General features: G+C 29.2%; 1 protein-coding gene across 9 annotated transcripts in view; it reads left to right on the top strand.

The window, feature by feature from the left end:
* The window catches only part of LOC145245928 (receptor expression-enhancing protein 1-like), a 251661-nt gene extending 226175 nt beyond the window's left edge, over positions 1-25486 (top strand). For 3 of the 9 annotated variants that reach the window (XM_080107671.1, XM_080107670.1, XM_080107674.1), the window contains 2 exons: positions 20262-20335; positions 24788-25020. In XM_080107671.1, the coding sequence (XP_079963797.1) occupies positions 20262-20335; positions 24788-24869 (156 nt within the window). In that variant the 3' untranslated portion in view covers positions 24870-25020. Of the gene's footprint in view, positions 1-7658; positions 8220-8805; positions 9001-20261; positions 20336-24787 lie in introns of those variants that run through there. The other 6 variants (XR_013863050.1, XR_013863049.1, XM_080107673.1 and 3 more) reach the window with 6 other exon arrangements.
* Positions 25487-25959: the final 473 nt, after the last annotated feature.

Below are 25959 nucleotides of genomic sequence, written 5' to 3'. Positions count from 1 at the left end.
TAAGCATAAAAATTTTTTTCTTCTTTCTTTCCTATAATTTCATGTAATCTTCATTTAATTTTGGGGGTCTAACAATTTGCATTTTTATATAAATACTAGCAGAGTTATCTAACATTGGGTGGATGGAGGTATAACATAAGTGTTCAAAACATTGTGTGTGCTATATCTGGCTAAAATCAAAACATTAATTCAGGTGAATAAATTGTTTTCTTAATAAGACTACAAATTTTGTCCTTTCCCGCTTAGTATTTCAATTTTTTTTTTTTTTTTTTTTTAAATCATCTTCTGAATACATAATTGATTTAAATAAATGTTGTGTCTAAGAATTATTTGTTTATTTTACACCGCATGATCTGTTAAGCGACAATGTGTTAATTAATCCTAAGGCTTTAGACTATCTTTTCCATTAATTTCAGTTTACTTTTTTCTCTCCTACAAACTGTCAAGAATGACAGTTCAGAAGGTAGCAGAACTGTTAGCTTAAATGTCAGACCCACTTGATGTTGCCATTTTTTTTTTTTTTTTTTTTTTTTTTTTCTCTTTCTTTCTCCACGTGTTCTCTTGAGGCTGGTTTCTTAAACGCAACATCTCTGGTTCTTATTGATCATAAATACATCCATTGAAATCTGTGATCATTGTGGAACTTAGGCATTTTGACTGATTATCTTGACTAGAAAGCAAATAATTTAATGGATGTAAGCAGATTGAAACCAAAATAAGATACACCCGAACAACCTATCCCTGTAGATTAAAAAAAAAAAATTATTTGATGTAATTTGCTTGAAGCATTGTGTCATATATATATATATATATGTATATATAGAGAGAGAGTTTATAGGCAGCTATTCACAGATCTATTGCATATATATTTTACATTTTGACCTCTTTGCAGCTATTTTTACTGGTTTAAAACCAAATAACATTTCCTCCACAAATCCCCTATATATTAAGTTTCAAGACTGTAGACTAAAAATTTAGAGAGGACTTTGAGACCATTCCTCAGAAAGACAAGGTCACTTATAGAGAGAGTGAGAGAGAGATTACAAATCTTACTTGATCTCAATGTGGCTTGATGTATGGTTTGTATAACATAATATTTTTGGAAATTTTTACTTCTTTCAGATGTGGGTTTCAACTCTGACTTTAAATGTGTAAATGAGAGCAAGTAAGATTTGTCAGTAAAAATTTTTAAAATGTCATAGAAATGAAAGACAGGTTTCGGATATCTGAAGAGAATTTTTCCAGAAATATGTTATGGCGATACATCAAATGCATTGGAATTACCTCCTAAAAATTTCTCTGTCGCTCGCTATATATATTTATAGACACACACACACACACACACACACACACACACACACACACACACACACACACACAGACAGACAGACAGACAGAGAGACAGACAGACAGAGAGAGCGAGCAATTTTTAAATAATTTATCTACAAAGATAGATTGTTCTTGTAACCATGATCAGGTAAACGTATAAGTTAATATTATTTTTAGTTAGCACCTGTAGTAAGAATTAACCTTCAACTGACAGAAGACTCACTTAGAACTGATTGTAATCAACACTTTTATCTGTTGTGCCAATGTATGAAGTTTATTTCCTCAATTATAAAGCTATGTAACTTTAAAAATTTAGTTTATCATTTTTTTTTTTTTTTTTTTTTTTTTTTTTTTAACATGGATTTATTTGTATGCATGACCAATCTGATGGATACTGTTGTGGTCTGCAGAATCGACTGCCAAGTTCAAATCCTTTCAGCTTTAGTGGCGTCATTTATGCACTAATAGTATTGAAAAGGCATAAATCGGCAATTTCCTTTCTGCTAGGAATGAAATATCATTTTTATTCTTTTCCATGTTTGTGCCTCATACTGAGGTTACATTTTGTCAATAACTTCCAACCCTAACCCTGTTTGTTGCCATTTCTTTTATGCTACTCATGACGAGTAGGTTGTCATCAACTGATCCCATCCATATAGGTGGTCTACTACATGACCCTAAGCCATCGACATTTATGTGGGACACACTTTAAAATGATTCTGATGATTGATATGATGTGGCTTTATCAGTTGAGATGTCGTCACGACACATTTTCTTCATGGAAGTCATGATTTTGTTTGGTGTTTAGGCTAACAACCTGATGCCCTTTCTGCCGTCAACACGCTAATTAACTTGTGTTATTAGTTATCAACTAATTATGTATAATGAATCGTTTACAATAAATATTGTTTCAACATCATCACCCCCTCCCCCACAAAGAAAAGGATTGATTTGCATAAAACGGAAAATTAAACCATGAACTGATTTGTTAATTAGATTTGTAAAAATTCCTCAAATTACCTGAATAGAGTAAAAACTAATTTTTAAGTGTTTTTTGTTTTGTTAGAAAAAAGGTATATCACTTTAAATGTTCTAATCATTTTTGAAATAAACTTTAAATTATTTACCAAGAAAATTAGGCAGAGCATCAACTCAACATAAACCGAATACATGTTTTAATTGATTTTCTGTTGTGTACAAGGCAATACCTGTACAAGGCCTTGCAATCATGTAACTGTTAATATGATTATTCTGTCTTATTAATAATAGTAATAATAATATTGATTCATATCTAAACTACATAGACATAAAAGTTACAAAAGAAATAAAATAAAAATAAAACTACATAAGACCAAGGGAACTGAAACGGTAAAGGCAGTTAACTATTCTACCCCCACCAAAAAAAAAGAAAATGGGGGTGACTCTCTCTGCTGGCGGTCCTGGATATGACCTAAAACTATATCCGATGGTAAGGCCCCACCTTGCGGGCCTTGGGGAGTGTGGAGCCACCCTTTAATTGCCATTGCTCCCAGGTCCACTCTGACCCGGAGTGGTAGTACCTGTTACAGTCCCAACTATGGGTTAAATAGAATCTGACTTTAGAAAAAAAATATACTCCATTAAAAATCGTTCCTCAAAATAACTAGATTCGGCATTAAATAACATGAAAAAGGTTGATATGCCGTAAAACAAAACCAACCAACCAACCCTCTGCTGGCACCACACCAAATGAACGTGAAGGGTCATAGAGGATGGAAGGACTAAGGACGGTGAGCACTAGCCAGACCTCTAATGGAAGAGTACAGCAAACACTGATACTTTGGGGAAGCTTTTCACCACCCAAAACCCCAGGGAATACAAATGGCAGTTGCCTGTCAGAAATTGATGCTAATCAGCTGTTGCAACAATGCAGTCAGCTGCAATGATAATCAAAATAAGGAGACCAATGGAATTCTGGGGAGACTTTTTCTCACTCAAATTCCAGGGAATACCATAGGTTATCATTAGTGAGTTGGTGAGTACTTGCTGGTGATGGCCTGTGTAAGAACTTTTAGTGAGTAAATGATATACAAATAAAGAAACTTTTTTTTTTGATTATGCAAGAATGTCTTCAAAGATATAGAATACATAATGTTTTGTCACAGTTATGTTTAAATCAATAATTGTTATAGTTGTAAGGTCAGCCATAGCAATAGACGTATTTGGTAATTAACTAATTACCAGATACTATCAACAAATCTCTACTTATAAATGTTTGCCGTAATTGATATTTAGTAGTAACTAGCCTGCAGATCCGGTGTTGTTCAGGCTTTAATGAGGCAGACTGTCTGTTTTACATTATACTCATAAAACCTTATTACTTTTTTTTTCTCCTTGTTTTAATATAATCAGAATAAATTGAAATTTTGGAATTAATGTTTTATGCATATGGTTTAAATTTCATTAAAATTTGATGGTCGGATTTTGGATTATAGATTGGGGCCACATAGAGATTTTAACACATCGCAGGGCACTTAGAGATCCAGGACCACATTGTTTTCTCTAAAGAATTCCATACATATGATTTAAATTTGATCAAAACTGGATATATTTGAAGTTTTAAAGGGGTGTCTGCTTACTGAGAGATTCAAAACCACTTCCATTTTCTTCCCTGTAAATTTTTACATATAAATACACTTTTTGTTTTTATGTGAATTTCCTAAACTTTTTTTTGGGGGGGGGCATACACACACACACACACACACACACACACACACATACACACACACATTTCCACATTAACTGTTGTTGGCAAGCTGCCAGGCCTTTTATAAGTATCACCTTGGTTAGGTATAATTTATCAAATGTAATTAATACCATTTTTATTTTACTTTAACATGCACATTTTTTTTTTTTTCCTTTTATGATATTTAAAAACTTATGTTATTCTAATCAATATTTTTAATTTTGGTTTGTAATTATACTAAATTCAATCAGCAAATAATTCAAACATTCTAACGTTAACCTTTAGATTATTAATCTGAAAATACTGAAATTAACTAATGTCTTAGCAAAAAAAATGAAATAGAAAAATGCAGCCAACACTTAGAGGATTTTGCATCTAGATACCGTCTGAATAATTGTACAAGTCGACTTTAAATCTGGGTATGGTAGGCATTATCAACTGGCAGGTTGTTTCAAGGAGCAGAAACACGGATGGAAAATACTGCCTTTCTTCTGTTGAGATGAAAGCGACAATGATAAATCTTCTGCGTGTGATTGAAGATCACATGTGTTGGGATGAAAAATTCTTTGAAAGGAAGATGGAAATTCCTGTTGATGATGCTGTATACTAGAATCAAGTCTTCCCTTTGTCTTTTGCTGTTCAAATGAAGCTGGATTGTCTTTCAAAGCTGTTATATATAGCAGGGGGAATCTCACCACCATCTTACTTGCTAATCTTTGAACACTCTCCACGTGTACAATTTTTTTTTTTTTTTTTTTTTTTTTTTTTTAGATAGATTCGTTGCCTCGATAGCATATTTAAAAATGGGCTGTACGAGGATTATGTATAGGGGGCAGAAAGCGGCTGATGTTAGGTTTAGAAATAATCTCTGGATCAATTAGAGAACCCATCTATTATAGAAATTTAATTCTTTCTTATTTTTATTGACAACAAACTTTGTATTTGTTTTATTCAAATAAAACAACTTATGTCCATTCCAGTAATTTTGAATCTAGTACAATTTTTCATTATTGATTACTAGATGTATTTACACAGCATTGCCAGGATGCTGTGAAATCATTTCAGCTTTTTTTTTTGTATATTTTTAAACTTATATAGAAACAGAAATAAAATTTTAGTTGTAAACTAGGCAACTCCTATTATATTCTTCTTTTAAATGAATTATCTCCCTTGTTTATTTTCATTTTTAGGTGATTTAAAAAATCTCTCATATTACCAGTTGTCTAGGCCAAATAAATAATTTTTAAAATTGTAGTGAAGTACATTATTATATTGGAAATAACATGTTACAATAATAGCAAATAAAAAAAATTAGCTACTTGGAAGCAAAGTTTGATTTGTCATCTTAAATGTTGTCTGGGTCTAATTTTGAAATTCTAACTAGATAACTTAATGTTTGATTTACTATTATTAGTTGTTTTCCATTTTGCTTCAGTTCTGGAATGATGTCTTTGACAATCTTTAATCTCAGAACTCCTTGTGATGGAACGAGAGTCAAGTGCTATTTATTATTTACAATGTCAAGCAGGATCACACCACTCTGAAGTAAATTGATCCAAAATGCTATCCACAATCTAAAATAGCAAATGTCAATTGAACCCGGTCTAATGGAATGAAAGCAGTCATTAAAAGATAATATTAACTAATAGTGAATTAATCATGTCATTGTGCAAGTCGATATGCAAATTAACTTGAATACGTTAATCGTGTAGACATATTCAAGATATTAAGAAGCTCAACTTGTATTTTGTATACAAGATTAAAATGTTAATATCACTATCAGTGTGATAAGCCTCTCAGCTTTGTGGAGATAACTACTGCTAACAACTAAGGAATTTTTCATTTATATATATTATGGATTATGTCAGATAGATAATATGCACGTCAATATTTGGATCAAGTTATCTCTATCTTTTTATAAACTTGGGTTAAGTTTATATATTTGCTGTATAGTATTCACTTCTAAACTAATTAATCAATCATTATGAATTTTAGAACATAAGGGGTCTAAATGTAGACTATATTTAGTTTTTATGTAAAAGGGGGGGGTAAAAAAAAAAGCAGTGAATCACTTGGTAAAAATTCAGTTACTTCCAATTTTTATAAAATTTTAACAGTAGGTATCATACATTAATTAATACATATTCCCCAAATTTCAATTTCTTTGGAGTATTTTAAAGGAGCATAATATGGGCACATTCCATTTGAAAATGCAGATATTTCAGATTTGCATTAAATTTGATCCATAATCATTAGACACCAACTAAACAAGATTTCCTAAATTTGAATTTAACATCTTGAATTTTAGACATTTCCTAAAATCGATATAATGTTATAGATTTTGATCCAAATTCTAATAAGGATAATAGACATAATGTTTATTAGCATTATATCTTGACTTTAATCGGACATAAAAGTGGTGGGACATAAAAGTGGTGACAAACCTTTCTATTTGGTGAATCAATTTCATCCGTCTTGAAACTGTTGTTCTAGTTCAGTACGACATGAACTTCATTTGTCCAACATTTAGGTTGCTAATGAAATGATTTACCTGTATAGAAGAAATCCAATTTAAAGAAAAAAAAAAGTATGGCCTTTTTATAACAGTTTGAAACATCTAACATTTGAAGTCTTTTTCAATGGAGACAAAATTTAGTCAGCAGAGATTTTTTAGCTGCTAACACCTCGCTGTCATTGCTCCAAGAAATTTCCATTCTATAAGGATTCTAACTATAAGTGCAAATTTACTCTAAAAACAAAATCCTAAACTAAAACAAATCACTCATAGAAATATGTATTTGCTTTTGTTCATTCAAAATTACCCGTCTTTTCATTCATAGGAATTTGTCAATAATTGTTAAATTTATCCTTGCGATTCTTATTAGTGTGTATGTAAAACACATAAAGCCATCAAAATACTCTCACAAAGAAAGTTTCCTTCTGCTATATCAATTATCTGATAAAATTGACATTCCTTCAGTAAAGGACTCCAATTGCCTGATCACTTGGCTTATTTTAGGGATGACCCTGGTTCGTTCTCATTAAATATGAACTTTAAAGCACATTTTGGTTATAATAGATTCATCTACATTTGTTTTCCTTGTGTAATAATCCATTTAATCAATGATATTCAGATGTATTGATTGAAAAATGTCTATTAACCATTTCATTTTAGTAGCTTTATTCAGCTTTTTGTATGTTGCTATCTTTTTTGCTTATTTCAGTTTGGTTTTGTTATATTTCTTATTCCATTTGCCAAACACATACGCTTTTGTTTTAGGGGAAATGTGTGCTCTTTATGTTTACTAAATTAGGTTTATTTTTATTCTGTAAATTTCTAACCATTATTCAAACGCTTAAAAAAACATAACAGAAATGGACTTGTTTCTTAATTATGAAAGAGCATGTATCAAACGTTCTTTAAAAAAAAAAATGCATGAATAAATGCTTCTTGGTGTTCAGAGATTGTAATTTTATAAATTTTCTTGAAATCTAACAAATATTAAATAAGGAAAATGTTGGCCAGAGCCTTTCTTTATTATTATTTTTTACAATGTAAATCCAATAGTGTCTGCCATTTTTTTTTTTTTTATTTCTTTTTCAGATGCAATGAATTTCATACCACAAACATTCTGTTTCTATTTTATGAGTTTGCAATTTGTTCAAGGTCACGAGACTGGTAGATGTAATAAAGTTTCCTCATCCAAATCTAAGGTTTCTCTCTCAATAGTGAAATAATCTTTTAGATTTCTGAAAATGTGAGGGGGAAAAACAAGTTGGTATTTCCTCAGGCAAATTTTCCGATTTTTTTTTTTTTTTTTTTTTCCTTCGGATATCTTCCCACTGACCTAGTCAGTTTATTCTGGTTCTTTGCTTTTTTTTTTTTTTTTTTTTTTCTTTTTAAGAGCTGATGTCTTCTTAGGTGGTCAGATATTTAGATGTAAAAAGAAAATTGTTTCACAGCACAAATGATGAGATAAAACTTGATTCTAAATATTTTCAAAAAGAAACAAAATTTGAATGTTAGTTTGGAGTTATTTGGACAATTATTCTTATCTTAGCAGTTTTATTCATATTTTAACTGATTTAAATCTTAATTGCTAGTTTACTTTTTTTTAATGTTTTGGATTTTAAAGAAACAAATTTATTCAACCAAAATTCAAAATCTTTTTCCTTTTTTTTTTTTTTTTTTTTTTTTTTTTTTTTTTAAATATATTTTACTTATGCAAATTTTGAATATATTGAATTTAGCCTAATATATTTATTAAGCTTCAATATAACTGAATTAAAGTTATGTGTTGACACTGTTTTGTCAAAACGAACTCGAGTCTACATTGATGATCTAATATCTGGCCACTATGAGTTTGTTATCTCAACTGGTCAGCTCTAAGAAAGACTTTATTAAAAAGACATTTTCTTACCACCACTGCTTACATAATAAATTAATATTCACTTATTTTAATGCTTTTTCTTTTTAGATTTACCATAACTACTGTAGAACGTTGTGTAGCCATTATTCTAATTTTCAGTTGATCATTAGTTGAAACTGATCATTCAAAAAAAAAAAAAAAAAAAAAAAAAACACCTTCTGACAAGAGCAAACTCTTCACCCTTTGACCATTTTTTAAATTTTTTTTTAAATTGATGGTTGCTGAGGCCATTTTTTATCTCCTAATGCTCAAGCGGTGGTGGAACCAATTGGATATTAGCCGATGTGTCTACAATAAACGCTTTATTACTCTTCTCTGCAGGTCCGCAGTTCTTCCTATCTTGGCTATCCCAGCTACAGTGGGACAGGTTCACTGCCCCGTCACCGTTATTCCTGGTCTTCCACCGACTATAGCCGCACTTGGAAACAATAAGCACTACTACTACTACTACTACTACTACCACCACCGTCACCTATTTCCCACTTCCGTTGAAAATCCTGGGAAGACTAATTCTATGTACTACTACTTCACCTCTCTACTTTTTTGTCTGTTCCGTATTTCTTTTTTTGTATCTGTACATTTCTGATGTCTTGCAGCATCGGCAGCAGCAGTCATTACTGTTGATTATTTTGGAGACTTTTTTTTTTCTTTTTTTTTTAAATGCTACTACTCGACCGATCTTTTACTTTAATCTTGCATTATGATTAAGGATTTTAAAATTTTATCTGTTTATTTATGTTGTCACTGTGTTGATTATGCACGCTTGGAAACGTACCTTTCTTTCTTTTTTTTTCTTTTTTTTTTTTTTTTTTTTTTTTGTCTTACACTGTTCAAGCCAGTTAACTTCATTACATGATCAGCGCTAAAAAATTGTTTTTTTGCTCTAAGAAAAATTTTTATTCGTGATTTTTTTTTTTTTTTTTTTTTTTTTTACAATATAATTTTAAAAAACTTTTTAATCGATTTTTTTTTTTTTTTCATTTAAAACAAAAATTAAAAACATTTTCAATTATTTTTTTTTCCACTTTGTAATTTTTCTCATAAAATATTCTGAATGTCAAAAAATATATTACAAGATATATATCATACAAGAAAATCATAATGTGTATTATTTTGAATTTCTTAAAAATGTCTTTTTACAAACAAATTATGAAATTAAAATACTAAATAAAATGGATTTTTTTTTTAAGCTGATAGGCTTATGAGGATAATTTTATTATTCTTCTATAGAAGGATGATAAAATTATCCTAATAAGATTAAATAAAGAAACAAAGGATAGTTTTTATATTTATGCAAAACTTTTTTTTATCTAATTATATTAAATGTATGAATTGTTTGTAAATTTGAAAAAAAATATCCTTTTCCTTACATCAATTTATGACTTCTGACAAACAATTATTTCTGGAAAAGGGGAAAAAACTGGAGAAATGCTTTTACTGTTACTCACTGTTTTTTTTTTTTTTAGTTTTAGTTTTTACATAAATCTTTTCATTTAATTTTATCTTATTGGCTATACCTTTTTGTTCTGCATTTAAAAAAAAATACGCAAATTTAATTCAAAGCTACCCAAGCAAATCATCATGAAAGCAACCTAGAACCAATAGTCAAAGAAATGAAAACCAAGCAAATTTGATGCAAAGCAATCTCAAATCAAAATTCAAAGAAATAAAAAAAAAAAAAAAGAAAATTTCATACAAAAATTATCCTACAGCAATTTTTTTTTTTAAATTCAAAATAAGCAAATTTAATGCAAAGCAGTCCTGAAGCAAAATTCAAAGAAAAAAAAAAAGAAAAAAGAATATATGTAAATTTAATTCAAAGAAATGTTAAAGAATCAATTAAGTTTTTTTTTTTTAAATTCAGCTCTGTATCATTGAAATTATATTATCATGGATTTACATTTATTATAAAAAAAAAATAAGTTTTAAAATTTTATAAAATTTACAAAATAATTCTCATAGATCTGTTCTATGTAGTCATTTATGCACTAATACTGTCAGGGAACGATATGAATCTCTTTCCCAAGCTATGTGTACAAAATATATCAACTTGTATTCAATTAATTGTATACAATGAATCATTTACAATAGATATGGTGCTTTGGCATTGAATAACCTAAAAATAGGGAGTGCACATGCCATGAAACGGACAAATCAAAATTTGGAGAATCCAATTAGCCGGTTCATTGTTGATGGAAAATGACAATCAAGAGATTAAACAACTTTTGAAAAATAAAATTATAAAAATTTATAACTGATATATTTGTTATAATAACTAAAGCTCAAAAATTATTTTTATTTATTTATTTTTTTAGATATGAAACTTTAAATACTAGAAAGAAAAAAGCAATTTTGCTTTTCAAACAATTGGTGCTAGGTATACTAGAATACTATTCTCAGCTATGGCTGTTTATTGACCAAAATTCAAATGAAATATTTCTTGAAATGTACAGCAAAATTTTACTAGGCAATTAACAGGAATGAATGGTGATCAGTCAAATTATTGGGAAAGACTGAAGCTATCGATTATCTACAGTTTAGAAAGAGAAATTTCTGTTTTCAGAGTGCTAGGTAATAGAATTCCCAATCCAGGATCTGTAATTTGAATTAATAAAAGTGAACATGTGTGCCTGGCTCACTTCAGTAATCACATGCGCCTGGCTCACTTCAGTAATCACATATGCAAATTTAATTTTATGAGAAAAGGCGGCTTAATCTCAATAATAACTGATAATAATGAATAGAAACAAAAGAATAATCACATATGCAACTTTTATTTGATGAGTAAAGAAAGGGAATCTTAATAATAACTGATAAAAATTAAAAAAAAAAAAAAATAGAGGCAAAGAAATATTTACATGGTTGAAAAGCGAATACAAAAGCAATTACCTCTCAATTTCATAACTGACTTTAGTCAATGGAAAAAAAAAATTTTATATTCAATATAATGATTTCTATTTTTAATTTAATTTTATCTTATAGATTAGTTTTGTCTTTTTTTTTTTTTTTTTTTAATCAATTCAATGATTCCAAATATTGAATAGGAATTTAATTGCAAAACAAGTTAAAACTAATGATCGAACATATCCTAAATTATATATACCGACTAAATATATGGATAATTTATACCTGGTAGTATACTTTATAGAAATGTAATTTCATAAAAGAGTGCATATATTATATATGTAGAAATTTCCAGGTTGTTATCTGGGACCGCATTAATTCACTGGGAAAGAGGCATCCCCAGTCTTCATTAAGACATGCGTCTAGGAGAAAGTAACTCTGATGTAAAAAATAAAACTTGCGGTCTACTGTATACTCTGTCCTGTGGCAGTCATCTGCACCGACGAAGGTTAGCAGTAATACCAAAAAAATGTGGTTGGCTCTACAGAAAGTCTTCACCACTATAAACAAATTATCTGAGTGGATTTCCAAGGAACTTAGTTGTGGCAGGACCTCATACCTCGAAATCGACAGGAGAGTCAGGTTATGTTACCTCCAAATCTTCTAGGCGGGCACACATAGAAAAAAGACGAAATCAAATTGTTTTCATAATTTGTTGTAGACAAACTATTAATATACAATTTTTTAACTGTCTTATTTTTTCACATGCACAATATTGCCAAAGACATATGCAGCTTTTTTCTTTTTTTTTTTTTTTTTTTTGCAACATTACACACATTAATTAATTTAAATTCTCTGCCCATCTGTTGCTAAGCTTGATAAATAAAATATCAAATATTCCTTCATTTTGTCTACGAATTGGGAGAGACGAGATAAATTTCAGGTCAAATATTCAAATACTGTTTTCATTTAATATACTACGCAAAAATATTAGAAAGAAAATGATAAGAACAAATGAAATTATTTAAGTAAAATCAAAGTTGGACAGTTTTCTAAGGACAGTGCTTGACCAATCTGGTTATGCAGTAATTCAAAATGTAGCTGTTCCAAATGCAATTTATAAGTCAACTTAATTATACTAAACCAGCGGGGGAGGGGCTTTGCCTGGTCATAAAATATGCTTAAATATGATATTTTAATTAGTCCAGATTTTGTACATATTATTACAGTCGTGATTTCAAAACTAAAAAAAAAAATATTTGGGTGCCATCAGCTAGAATTGAAACCGAAAGCAAACCTGTAGCATTCAAATGTGACACACATATGAATTAATTGAAAATAAACTATGATTAATGTACATAATGTATAACGATTTTTTTTTTTTTTCAACTTTGACCCCTTTTTGACCCTTTAAAAACTATTTTAATTGACGAAAGACCCATAAAAGAACAGTCCATAAAACCCCCAGTCATTTGAGGTCCCTAACGCCGCTTTGCAACTTTTAGTTTCGGAAGAAATAGTTTGAAAATATAGAGACAGACAGTAAGTTTTATAAATTAGATAATCATTTCGTTTGTAAGTATTATTTATAAATCTGTGAGATGCTGAATGTGGGAGTGATCATCTTAATCATTTTTTGTTATACATACAAGAGTTGATTTGATTTTTGGTAGCTCATTATTTTTTCTTTTAATGTTTTAAATTAAATATTTTAAAAAAATAATATCAAAGATTCTTGCCTATTGAAACTAATCTTCAAATTATATTATTTTATGAATATGCAATTAAATTTGAATCCCTTTGCTGTCAAAATTGTTCAGTAAGTAATTAGCTTAATTGTGAAGAGAGAGGGGTGGTTAGTGGTGTAATGGATATCATCTTTGACTATGAAAGCTGCTACGCTAATTTCAAATTCCATTGGATCTGTTGTGGTCATCTATGTACTAATACTGTTGGGGAAAGGTATGAACCCACAATACTCGCCCACACACACACACACACACAAAACTATTTATGGAATAACAAATTATGATCACTTATAATCGTATACAATAAATTATTTCCTATGATTAACAAAAAGGGGGTTGATATACAATCAACTTTTGTTTGTAAACAAATATGTAACTAAACTGAATATGCATCTCCCCTTCACTGCTGCTGCTGCTGCTGTCATGACGTTTGTTGTTACAAAAGCATTCCATTAGTACATTTTTGTGTGGTCTTATGTTATTCATTTAATCAGTTTTTATTTTTTTTTTTCATTTTTAGTTTGAATGTTGTGTGTTCCCTTTTTAGGTGGAAAATCATCCATAACTTTTTCTTTTAAACGTGTTTATATATTTGGTCATTGGTCTGCATTTTCTTTTTTTTTTTTTTCACCTGAAATTCTACATCTAATTTCTTCGATTTCTCTCTCTTTCTTTCTCTCTCATATATATAGTATGAGGCAGTTTAAAATATGAAATGAAAATTTCAGATAAAATAGAATATTAGTATATGAAATAGTCAATAACTATGGCAACAGACTAATAAAAATGAGCAGATAAACACAATGAGAGAGATTATAGTTACGTGAATAAGACCAAACTATCTGCTTTAGTGATGTTTGTGACCTCACTTTTACTAGTTCATTCCACACACACACACACACACACACACACACACACACACACACACACGGGACACGGCTTACAATTTAATGTAAATACTTTTTTTTTTTGTAATTTCACTTTGATCTTTGATAATACTTAATTTGTCGTTGCTGCCAATCATGTGTACAGCTGAGGTCTTTCTAAAAGATCTGTCAATTCTGCATAGAACCCTTAAGATGCATTTAACAGAATTCTTTACTAGTTAGTGGCTAGTAAATCAACAGGAGTGATTTAAAAAAAAAGAATTTTTTAACTGAATTAATAAGTTAATTTTAATTAATAATTCATGTGCGTCTTTAAAAAAATGTTTTCTTTGTACGGCTTGTGATTGCATATGTATGTGCAACGTCTTTGCGTGTGCAGGTGTGTACACTATATTTTCTTCTTTCTCTTTCTTCCCTCCACTCAAATCTGAAGAAATTTGTGAATTAAAATTTCTTTTTATGTTGTTACATCGAGTTATGAATCTCATATCTGTTACCCGGTACATTTCGAGGGGAGAGTGGACGACTTCCTCCCTAGCGGTACTTGGTGAATTTTCTGTCTCTTGGTACACTTTCGCTTGTGAGAGAATACTCTCATACTGTTTGTGCAACTGGTCCTGTATGCCTTTAAAGTGGTGCTGGACTCCTCCTCTCACCCAACTCTACTCCAACTAAAAACGACTTTGTGTCGCATATTGCTCTTGTGGGGAGGCCGAGATTGATATCTACTGGCCTTGTGTATGCTATCAGATTTAAAAAAAAAAAAAAAAAGAAAAAGAAAAAACATTTTCATAAACAAGCCTTTTTGTATCAAATTGAATTCTCTATTTAATAGTTTTGATTGATTTTTTTTTTTTCCAATTTTTTTATGGATGTGATAGCGCAAATAATGCGTTCATTAAAATAGTTACAAAATAACACAATCATTTGAAGACGTTTCGAAAGAAAAGCATTAATTAATGATTGATTCTTCGAATTTGCATGTGGCCTTCTATTTTCATATCACTTTTTCTTTTGGTTTTCCATTTCTGACTAACTTTTCTTTTTCATACTCATCGAATTAATCTGTCTATATTTTCTTTTTCTGCACGTTGCTTTTGCTTATATTGCTGTCATAATATATATATATATATATATATATATATATATATATATATATATATTAGTAATGATTTTTTTTTTTTTTTCACTTTTCAGTCCAGAGCTGAACTCCATTAGATGAATTTAATATCAAAATTAATTTACAACGTAAATAAATGTCTCGGCATAAAAATACACTGATATTTCATCTTCATACATTCATTATCACACCTCTCACACATATTAAAAAAGAAATGAGATTTTAAAATCAGCAAAGATGTTCATTGGTGATTAATCTGATGTTGCTAATTTAAACAATTCAGATTTTATCCATTTTAAAATGAATTCTTCTGAAATCAAAATTATGTCCCCTCATCAACTGAAAACAGTACAGTTCTAAATAAACAAATTAAAAAAAAAACATCATGAATGTTTAACTGGTAATTATTTTTACAGTCAGATGACATAATATTGTTTTAAAAAGGAATACAATTTTTGATAGATTGACGTATTCGTTTTATTTAAAGAATATTTAGCCGACAATGACAATTATTTTTATGAAAAAGTTGTATTTTTATATTGACCCTAACGGACAATTATTTCAAAAGGAATATTATTATTAAGAGTAAATTATAGAGATTGACATAGAAATCACTGGAATTTCCATAGTCTTATTAGTAGCCAATAATTTCTTTAATAATTAACCTTTTTTTTTTTTTTTTTTTTCCAAATGACCCTAAAAATATATAGTTTTATAAAATAATCCTAGAAAAGATATATTTTTTATGGAATAAATCTTTATAATAAATCAAATTAAGACTATTTTATATTTCCTATAAAACCAGATGTTTTTTGTTTTTTCCCTAATCATTTTTTAGGTATATATTTATTCATAAAACATAATTAATAATCGATTATGTAAACATATTGTGCTGTGAAATCTTTCAATGGTTTTATATTTTGTTGAGATTTTTCATCACTATTAGGCATTGCTACACACTTTCTAGAAATCATTTTTTTTTTTTTTTTTTAATTAAAAAAAAAACTTAGTTAAGTAATGATTAAACTAATATTAGTATATTCGATTTTGGTCGAATTATCATTTTTTTTTGCATTTATCTTGCACAACAGAGTCCGTACTGGATTTCTTCCTCAACCAGACGCAGTCAAAATTTTGCTCCAAGTGAAGTCTGGCCATTTTAAGATCTTAATATAGGCTAACTGACCACCCATATTTTGACCATTCTCGCAGCCTTTTTCCAGGGTCATCCATCTTGGATCCCATTTTCGCGACGGTGCTTGGTACATGTCTGTATCAGTGCAAATGATTTTCAGTCACTTTTGTTTGAAATCGATATAAAATTGTATTTCAACATTTCGGGCATGGTCGAGTTTGGTCAAACTTGAACTTCAACACAACATCTGAGTCTTCTTCTTGGCTTTTTCGTTGGCGGCTGAAACCCAGGCGTGCATGAAGAAATAAGCTAATAGATCTTAGGCTTTTCGATCCTCTTAATGACTGATTATCTTTTTTTTTTCGTTGCCGCCCAGCACTCGGGTATACAAAGCAACAGGCCAATAGATCTTAGACTTGTTGATCACTGATCTTTGGATCACAGAGGATTCTAATGGCAGTATACATTTTTATTAAAACTGTAACACTGCAGTTGCTGCTTGTTTGCTAAGCAAGTCAGACTTTTGTGCAGAGCTCAGAAGATCGTGTCTCACGATTATTTGGTTTACATGAAGTTCTTCTCATTGGTTACAGTTATCCATTAACCTAAAAGATTACAAGTTTTTACATATGGTCTTTCTGATAAATTTACATAGGTCCGGAAACTATGTGATTAGAACTTATTTTATGCAAATCCATGTAACTCTGTTAATCAATGTTTTATTAAAAACATTGATTTCATCATGTATTAAGGAGGCTAGTTAACAAAAAGCCATAAGCCATCTGTATTTTGAAATGTAAAACTAGGCATAATTCCATATTTCCTGGAGTTCAAGGAAGTAACCATTGTTTGAATATAATGGTAATGGTTTTCCACAATATTCTGAAATTAAAAGATAAATTTAAAATACTTGGAAATTGAAAAAAAAAAAAAAAAAGAAAAATGATGTGCAAAGTTAGAATTTTTTTCTTTTTCTGATTAATGGAATTATCAATATCATTGATTCACAATTTAAATTTGATAAAAATTGTAAAGCATTTATGAAAAAAAAATTTTTCACAAATTAAATTTTCAATAAAAATATATATTCAATTTTTCAAATCTAGGCAATTTTTTAAATAACAAAAGAACTATTTTTTCCCAGTATTTTATCATTACAAAAATAGAAATAAGATATGTGAGGCTTACTTTAAAATAAAATTTTATAACAATTAAACAGAAGTGCTTTAAAAAAAAAAGATAATTTTCCTAACTTTTTTTAATTAGAAATAATTTTTTTTTAAAATGTATTTTTTTTTTTTTTATAACTGATAAAAATTTAATGGAAATTTATCAAATTGGAGAATTTAAAAAAATTGTATTTTTTTTTTCTTTTTTATTTACAGTATAAAAAATGAAATATATTAGTTTTCCATGAAATAACAATTTCAAATAAAAATTCATCCTGTTTGACAATGGAAATATTTAAAAAAAAAAAAAAAATATTGAAATAAATTCTTGTAATTTTACGGTATAGCTAACAGGCGAAAAATATATATATACATATATGATTATTTGAAAAGGAAAACCGAGAATTTATAAAATAATGTTAATCAATGTTTCGTCCCTATTTCATGTGATTTATGATCATTTTCTTCTACATTTTTTACCTTGAAAATCCTGATGTCCCCTAAAATAGGGACGAAATGTTGATTAACATTATTTTATCAATTCTTGGCTTTCCTTTTCAAATAATCATAACATCAATCATCGCTTGTATTTTTATCTTATTTTTACTCGTATATATATATATATATCGAGAGAGACAGATTTAGTTTTTTCCACCCCTGTAAATGTGCACTAGCACAGAAACACAGGTTTGTGTAGGCTGTTTTAATATTTATATACATGTTATTAATACGCTCTACTTAGCCTTGAGCATTTTTGTAAAAATATTAGTTTTAAGTTCATTTTATTAATATATTTAAACATATACACATACACAACAAATAACTTGGACGAAATGCATTAAAATTTAATTTTGTACCAACCTGTATACTATCAACATTCTGAAACTTTAATTCATTTTTTTTTTTTTTTTTATAATTTACAAAATCAAATTTTGTGTGGAACTCTTTTGCCACACAAAAATCAAAATAGCTGCTTCTTGCTTTCTCGTTATTATGGATGCTATTTTTTTTTTCTTTGTTTTTCATGTGTTAATTAACTGAACTTAACAAATTCAGCGACAGTAAATCTTAGTCAATTTCCACACTTTAAAAATACATTTTCGGTAGAAAGTGAAAATTTAATGGTTGATCAAAGTTATTAGTTGTATTTTTTTTTCTTTTTAATTTCTCAGCTGTAAAATTACCTAACTTTTATACTACTTTTCATTGTTTCGACAAACGGCATGACGTTTTTAATTTTTTTTTAGTGCATGTCAATGTCTACTCTTCATTATTTGGTTTGGTCTGTCTTCATTGAATAACAAATTGAGTAATTTTGTTTTTCCAACTGTTTTTCTTGTTTTTGTTTTCTGCAACAAGAATGTAATATTTCTTGCTTTGCCTGTTCAAGATCGACTACTCATAACGACAAAGTTTTAGTTTCGTTTGGATATGTCACGGTTTGGCATGGCAGACACGCACAGAATTTCATTCTACTAAAAACCGGTTTCCGTAACAAATGAAATTTATTTTGCAGGATTTTATCATACAAATTTCGACATCTTTTTCGATTTAAATAATTTAATTCACTCGGAATATAAATTTAATTTTTTTTTTTTTTAAATTTTATTTCATTTTTTGATCCTCAAAAAAGAAAACCATTTGATTCGTGCAGCTGTTAATTTTGAATATTTCACAGATGGGATTAAAAGTTATCTCGGTAATCTTGCAGTGAAGTTAACAACCATGAAATTTAAAAAGAAAAAAAAAATCACAATTAATAACTCTCACCAAATGCATTAAACTAATTTATTTTACCAATCTGTATAATAAGTGTGGAAACTGATTATAATGTTTATTATTTCACAATTTGGGATGGTCATGTTGAAAGAATGGATGAGTTCTTGGGTTAGTAGATGTAGAACAGTTGAGGTAGCAGTGTCAGTTCATAGGGGAAAACCAAGAAAAACATGGGAGGAAGAGATAAGGATGAACTTGAGTGGAAGAAAGAGAATTAAAGACTCAGTAGTGATAGATTAGCAATGCTCTACTTACAAATTTATTTTTAGTTGACCTTTTACAACTAAATATTTTTTATCACTAGTTAAATAGAAAAGTTACCATATGATTTTTGGAATATGGCATCTCCATTCAATGACGAGTAATACATAATTTTTTTTTTTTTTTAAGTTGTGCTTAACTTTGGATAACTTTAAACTGAAAAGGTCACATAGTAATACAATTAAAGAATATATAAATAAATGACTTACCTTACCAATAAACCCAAATCCATATGGGCTTGCCATTTAAACTTGGTAGTAAGAGAAGTCATTTTTTTTAATATAATTTTTTCATTATTTCATTTTTATTTATTTATTTTTTTTACAAAATGAAACATTACTACCAACAAAGGGCCAAAATAGCCATATTTTCTTATGTGTCGAAAGACAGAACTTCGAACAAATACTATTGTTGGGTATTGTGGATCCCAGGTAGCACCAGATTGCATTACTTTAATGCTAATTGGGAATAATTTTTCTCTTACCCATGTGTTACCCCTAAATGGGAAGCGACATACACATTTTAATATATTAGCAATATTCAAAACCCGGGATCTACAATGTCCAACATTATTTGAAAGAAAAAAGAATGGTTTCAGAATGTGAAAAGTATACAGGTCAATAGAAAATTTAATTTTTATGCGTTTGGTAAAACTTATTGTACTTTTATTTATTCGTTTCGGCTTTTCAGTTGTTAACTATACTACCAGATTACCACAACCTAATCATCACTTGTTCCAGTATCATAAAGAGGTTGAGATATACAGTCTGTGGATGTTTTTTTGTTTTTCTTTTTTGTCTATGTTGTTGTTGAGGTATAGATATGATTTTGTAGGAAGCAATTGCGAAAATAATCAGAGCCTCAACTAGTCTGGATGATTTAAGGGACAGACTTGGGCGTAAGGTGAGGTAAGCCAAATGTCCTTTGCGTATCTCATAGATTGGCTTTGTTGAAGTTTTCGTTCGACCCATACATTCGTTGATTAATACTTCACTTGTGTTTTGTTATTGTTCTTCAAGTTAGTTGATCTCCTGAATTCACTTAACTCTCGACATAGTTTGATCCTTCATAAAAATTTAACATTTTTTTTCCCCGCTCATCAGCCACATCAGCATGATAATTACGTTTAGAAAACGTAGATAGTTTTAGTTTTATCTTTTCTCCTTTTGTAATATTTTTTCTTTTTTTTTAATTACAGGGTGACACCCCTTCACCTCTTTATAAAAAAAAAGAATGGCACCAATAGAATTAATAAAATTCATTATCCTGTCTGCAGTTCAACCATATTTGGTACAACCTATGCTGACTTGATCACCAAGTTTTAGTTATGAATTTCCAACAGTCTTCATTGGTGCTGCCAGATTAAGCTGTCTGAAGATACTGGTTTCCTGACTTAAAATGCACTGAACATTGATGTTATTTTTATTTTTATTTTTTTTTTATTTTCCCTTTGCAGAACATGATTGAGTTTTGCAAAGTCAAAACAACTATTTCGTTATACAAAACAACCAAATGAAATACCACAAATAAATATTTGAAGATATAAACTACCTGAAGCACAAAACCATTTTCTAGAATTACTGGATTTCGTATTAAATTATCCAAAAAGAGTCGATGTCATAAAATTCCCAAACCAACATGGCAAATAAATATTTGAAGATATAAAGAATTTGAAACATAAAATTGTTTTGCAGAATTACTGAATTTAGCATTAAACCCAAAAGGGACACTTTGGTGATTGCCTCATCAGTAGATGTGATCCTGAATAGGTTTCAAACTCACCAGACCTCCCCCCCCTACTCAATTTTTACCTGTTGGGTTATCTCAATGATAATGTCCATCAAAACAATCCCCAAACTATATCCAAAACTGAAGAGAGCTATCTCAGAAAAAGTTAGGGCTGTACCAATCAAGGAGAAGAGTTAATGACAATTTTGCACATTGTATCCATGTGAGCTGCTTATTGAATGGTGATAAAAAAATAAAGAAAACTGTTGAGCATTCATAACTGAAACTTGGTGGACAAGTCATGGGTAGACTGAAGTCTATTTATACCAAATATGGTTGGATTGAAAAAAGGGTTGTACATTTTATTAACGATTCTGTGGGTGGCATGTTTTTTATACACCGTTATGATTCATTTCATGAATAAATCATAAAAATGGACTGTTATACAATTGTATTTTGTAGAGAATTTTATTACATTTGTAGATCAGAAATTTATCCTTTTGATGACAGCTTTTTTTTGTAAAATTATTCAAGAAACATTTTGGTACTCTCTCTCGTTCCAATGTGTTTTTTTTTTGTTTTTTTTTAATCTCTTCCATTAATTCTGTTGAAACTCAATGAGATTTATTCCATCCATAAAAAATACTACAAATAAATAAATAAATATATATATATATACACACACATATAGATGAATCAAGAAAAACTATATTTACAATTGGGTATCTCTTTAAAAACGTCTGAGATATATATCCTGATGTTTTTCGATACAACTTTTTATTTATGCATTTTATGTATTTGAGCCAAGTGTTAGGGAAACGGTCCGTCAAGAGAGTGATCTTTTTAAAAATGAATAAAGACGTGATTACAGGAATCTAACCTAGTATACATACAGACGTGTATATACGCACGCCCACACACACTATATATATATATATATATATATATATATATTACTGTGTGTGTTAATTTTTTTTATATTCACACGAATGTTTATAAAGTAGTTTAATAGTACAGTTTTTATTTTTTTTTTATCTACATACTTAAGTTTTTGTTCCAACTCATTTCATTAATAAAACTATGAAATGCCACCATTTATTTTTCTCATCTTCAGCTCTGGGTAATCCTAACTCTCATTCACCATCTTTATTTTTCATCTGTTTGTTATGATGATGATGATGATCATCATCATACTTTCAATAATATCATACTCACCCCTCTGCATCATGTGTTTCTTGTTCTTCTTTGTCTCTCACAAACAACAACAATGCATGCCTGATTCACGTTTAATAACATATTAGCACTGAGACAACACTGACAGTTATTGTTGCATGTATTTAATTTAATAAGCAGTTGCTTTTTTTATGTAGTAATTTAAAATTTGAGTTAAATTTTATTTCATTGTCTTTTTGTTCCAAATATGAATTTGCATTGCTTGTTTTGTTAATATATTAATTCCTATTTTTTTGTTAATGTATTAGATGAAGATTGATAATTTAGATCATTCGCACTATTATTCTCATCTTAGATGTTACATCGGCCGAAACGTTTTGAAAATAACAACCAAGATGAGAATAGTAGTTTGAATAATAATTGTGTTTACTGTTAATATTTTTATCGATATTTATATTAAGTTAAGTATGTGTACAGGTTTATATATTTTTATGTACGAGATTCATTCCTAAACTAATTAGCCCATCATCCTGTTTTTGTTTTTTTATTTTTTTTGTTTTTTTTGGCACATAGCTACTTGCTGTAAGAGTGGGTAATGTTGGTTATATTTATTTTTAGTTTTATACAAAGAGAGGGTGGAAACCCCTTTTGTGAAAGGTCAGATACCTCAGCTTTTTGTGAAATAGGTACATCAATTAATAAATATTCCTCAAATTTTATTTCATTTTTTTTTTTTGTGAGTATAATATGTGCACATCTCATTAGAAAATTCAAATATTTCAGATTTGCATTAAATTTTTCATTATCAGTAGACATCAAGATTCTTTTCAATTTTAATTTTTTCCAAAGTCTTTAAGTTTGAAGCCTTAACTTTAGACGTTTTCTAAAATGAAATAATGAATTGTGATCAAAACTGGGATAAGGATTCTAGACATAAGGTTTAATTTCGTTATATATTGATTTTAATAATTGTAATATTAAAGAAATAAATGTTGAAAAATTTTTGTTTGGGATATTAATTTCATCTATCCTGGGGTGTGTATTCTTTCTAGTAATTCTTTATAAAAATGTTAAACATTGTTAGAAATAAAACTTTCTAGATTGGTTCCTCAGGTGTTTCATGTATTTGCAGTTGGTGATAAAAGTCTTTAGTTGCTAACTAGATTTTGAGACATGATTATTTGTTTGGTTACTACATAAGACTAGTAACAGGTAAGATTGTCTGCTGGAAAGCAATTCGTCTGAACCATTTTTTTTCTGTAAAGAATGCTCATTCTAGAAAGTAACTCATTAAAATTGTTAAATAAAAATAACAGTTCTTTTGAAGATATTTCCATTGATTATTGGGAGTATCATTTCATGGCTCTTGTTTTTTACAAAATTACCTTGAAGATTTTGCAAACGGATTTTTTTTTTTAACTCTTTTATCTTGTACTCAAATCTTCAATCAATTCAAGGTTTCTTAAGAATTTCTAGCTGGATTTGTTGATGTAATTTCAAAGAGTCTTGAATTGTATAAAGGAAACTTCAAAGTTTTTCTATGCTAAACATCTTCATCCTCATGGGTCGTTGGTGGTTAATACCGTTTCTTCTTTGTTAACTACGAGCATTTATGAGTTGGTGATATTTCACATAGAACATTTCAGGATTTTTTTATTGACTACGAATGCTGTAAACACCAGACTTATGTTAGATTAATGTATTCAAATCCGTGTTTTTTTTTTCTTGCAATTTACTTTTTTTTTCTTGCAATTTTTTCTTGCAATTTTTTTTTTCTTGCAATTTATTATTTTATTTTTTTGCAATTTTTTTTTTCTTGCAATTTTTTTTCTTGCAATTTACTTTTTTTTTTCTTGAAATTTTTTTTTCTTGCAATTAAATATTTTTATCTTGCAATTTTTTTTTTCTTGCAATTAATTTTTTTTATCACAATTTTTTTTTCTTATAAAAATATTTTTCTAACAAATTTTTCTTACGAAATCGTTTATTTTACAATTTTCCTTATTTTTGTCAATTTATTTACTTTTTTTAACTATTGGTATGTGTGTACACACACAAATAAAAATCAATTACATATCAAATCTTAAACTTAATTCAAATCCATTTTGTCTTCATTTTTCAGTATGCAATAATCTTTTTTTGTTATATACTTATCAAGTTTTAATGCAGTCAAATTCTAATAATCTAACTTACATTAATTAAACGGTTGTCAGTAACTGAATAATAAGTTTTTATTTCTTTTTTTCCCCTCTTTATTTGAATTTTATTTCTAAATAACATCAAACTGTATAATGCTATTTTAATTTTTTGTTTTTTTACTCCATTTAAAACTGTCTTCTGTTGGCTCAGTGTATTTTTCTTCCATAAATAATTAGTTACTGCTTCTCACTGCTACTGCTTCATTACGTCGGAAAACTCTAACATCACATTGGCTTCTTCTCTTCTGTTTGCTTCTGCAGCAATCCCAGGCCAATACCTATGGAACTCTTCCGCGCACCAGACGCGGAGTCAAGGGCGGAAAGAAAGCGGCACTCTGAATGACAGAGCTCTTGGCTGTTTTTGTCCATTCTGCACTTGCCTGGTCTCCTTGCTTCCGACAAGCATGTCCGTCGTTCCTTCATCCATCCATCATCTCGCCACCAGATCTGACTAACCAGTCCAGCTGACAGATCAACCACTGACAACAACTGCTCTACCATTTTTGGGTTTTTCTTTTTCTTTCTGTTTTTTTTTTCTTTTTTCTTTTTTTTTTGTGTGTGTGTGTGTCTTATGTCTTATTTTTCTTTTTTTTTGTCCCCCCTCCTTAAATCTACCTACTTGAGTGGATAAGAGACAATCTTGTTCTTGCCCTTTTTGGCACACACACAGGCTGCTCTCTAATAAATAAGCATATAAATAAAGAAACCCTAAGAATACAAAGACATCATAGCACCCTCTCATAATATTATTTGTTACCACTACTGCTTATAAGACACTGCAGTTTGCGGTGGTGGTGGTGGTGGTATTGTACTATTAATCATCATCACTATCATTATTATTATTATTATTATTATTATAAGTAGCAGCTAAAAATCAGAATCTCACCTTTTTTTTTTCTTTCTCCAATCCCTTTCATTTTTTATTATTCTGTCTTTATCATTTTTAATTGCTGCTGCCCACCTAGCTGATTTTATATTATGGTTTAATTGATAGACTGATGGCGCCTCTTTTAATTTTGTCAGTCATCTGTAATGAGATAGAAAGAAAAGCAACAGCCCAATACCTTATTGCTGTTGATTGTGTTTAATGGGATGTTTTGCTGAACGTAGACTAGTCGCTACTAATCCCTCTGCACCATTACTCCACTGGCTGATTGAATTTGATTTCATATAATATATATATATATATATATATATATATATATATATATATTTGTGTGTGTGTGTATGTACCACACTTTTTTTTTCACAGGTGTTTGTATTGGTAATACTGTAAAATGAACGGTTGCTTCTTTCACTTGGCTGTAACAAAACTTAGACTTGCACAAGATTCGAACCTCTGTCTATTGTGGGTGCCACTTTAACCATTATGCTAACAAATTTATGGGCTTGAATACATTGTTCACAGAGGTGCAGGTTCGAATACTGTATAG

This window comes from Euprymna scolopes, chromosome 23 (assembly GCF_053919585.1).
Source record: "Euprymna scolopes isolate OS-2025 chromosome 23, ASM5391958v1, whole genome shotgun sequence".
NCBI lineage: Eukaryota > Metazoa > Mollusca > Cephalopoda > Sepiida > Sepiolidae > Euprymna > Euprymna scolopes.
Note: the sequence above shows the minus strand (reverse complement) of the source record. Positions and strands in the feature narration are given on the sequence as shown.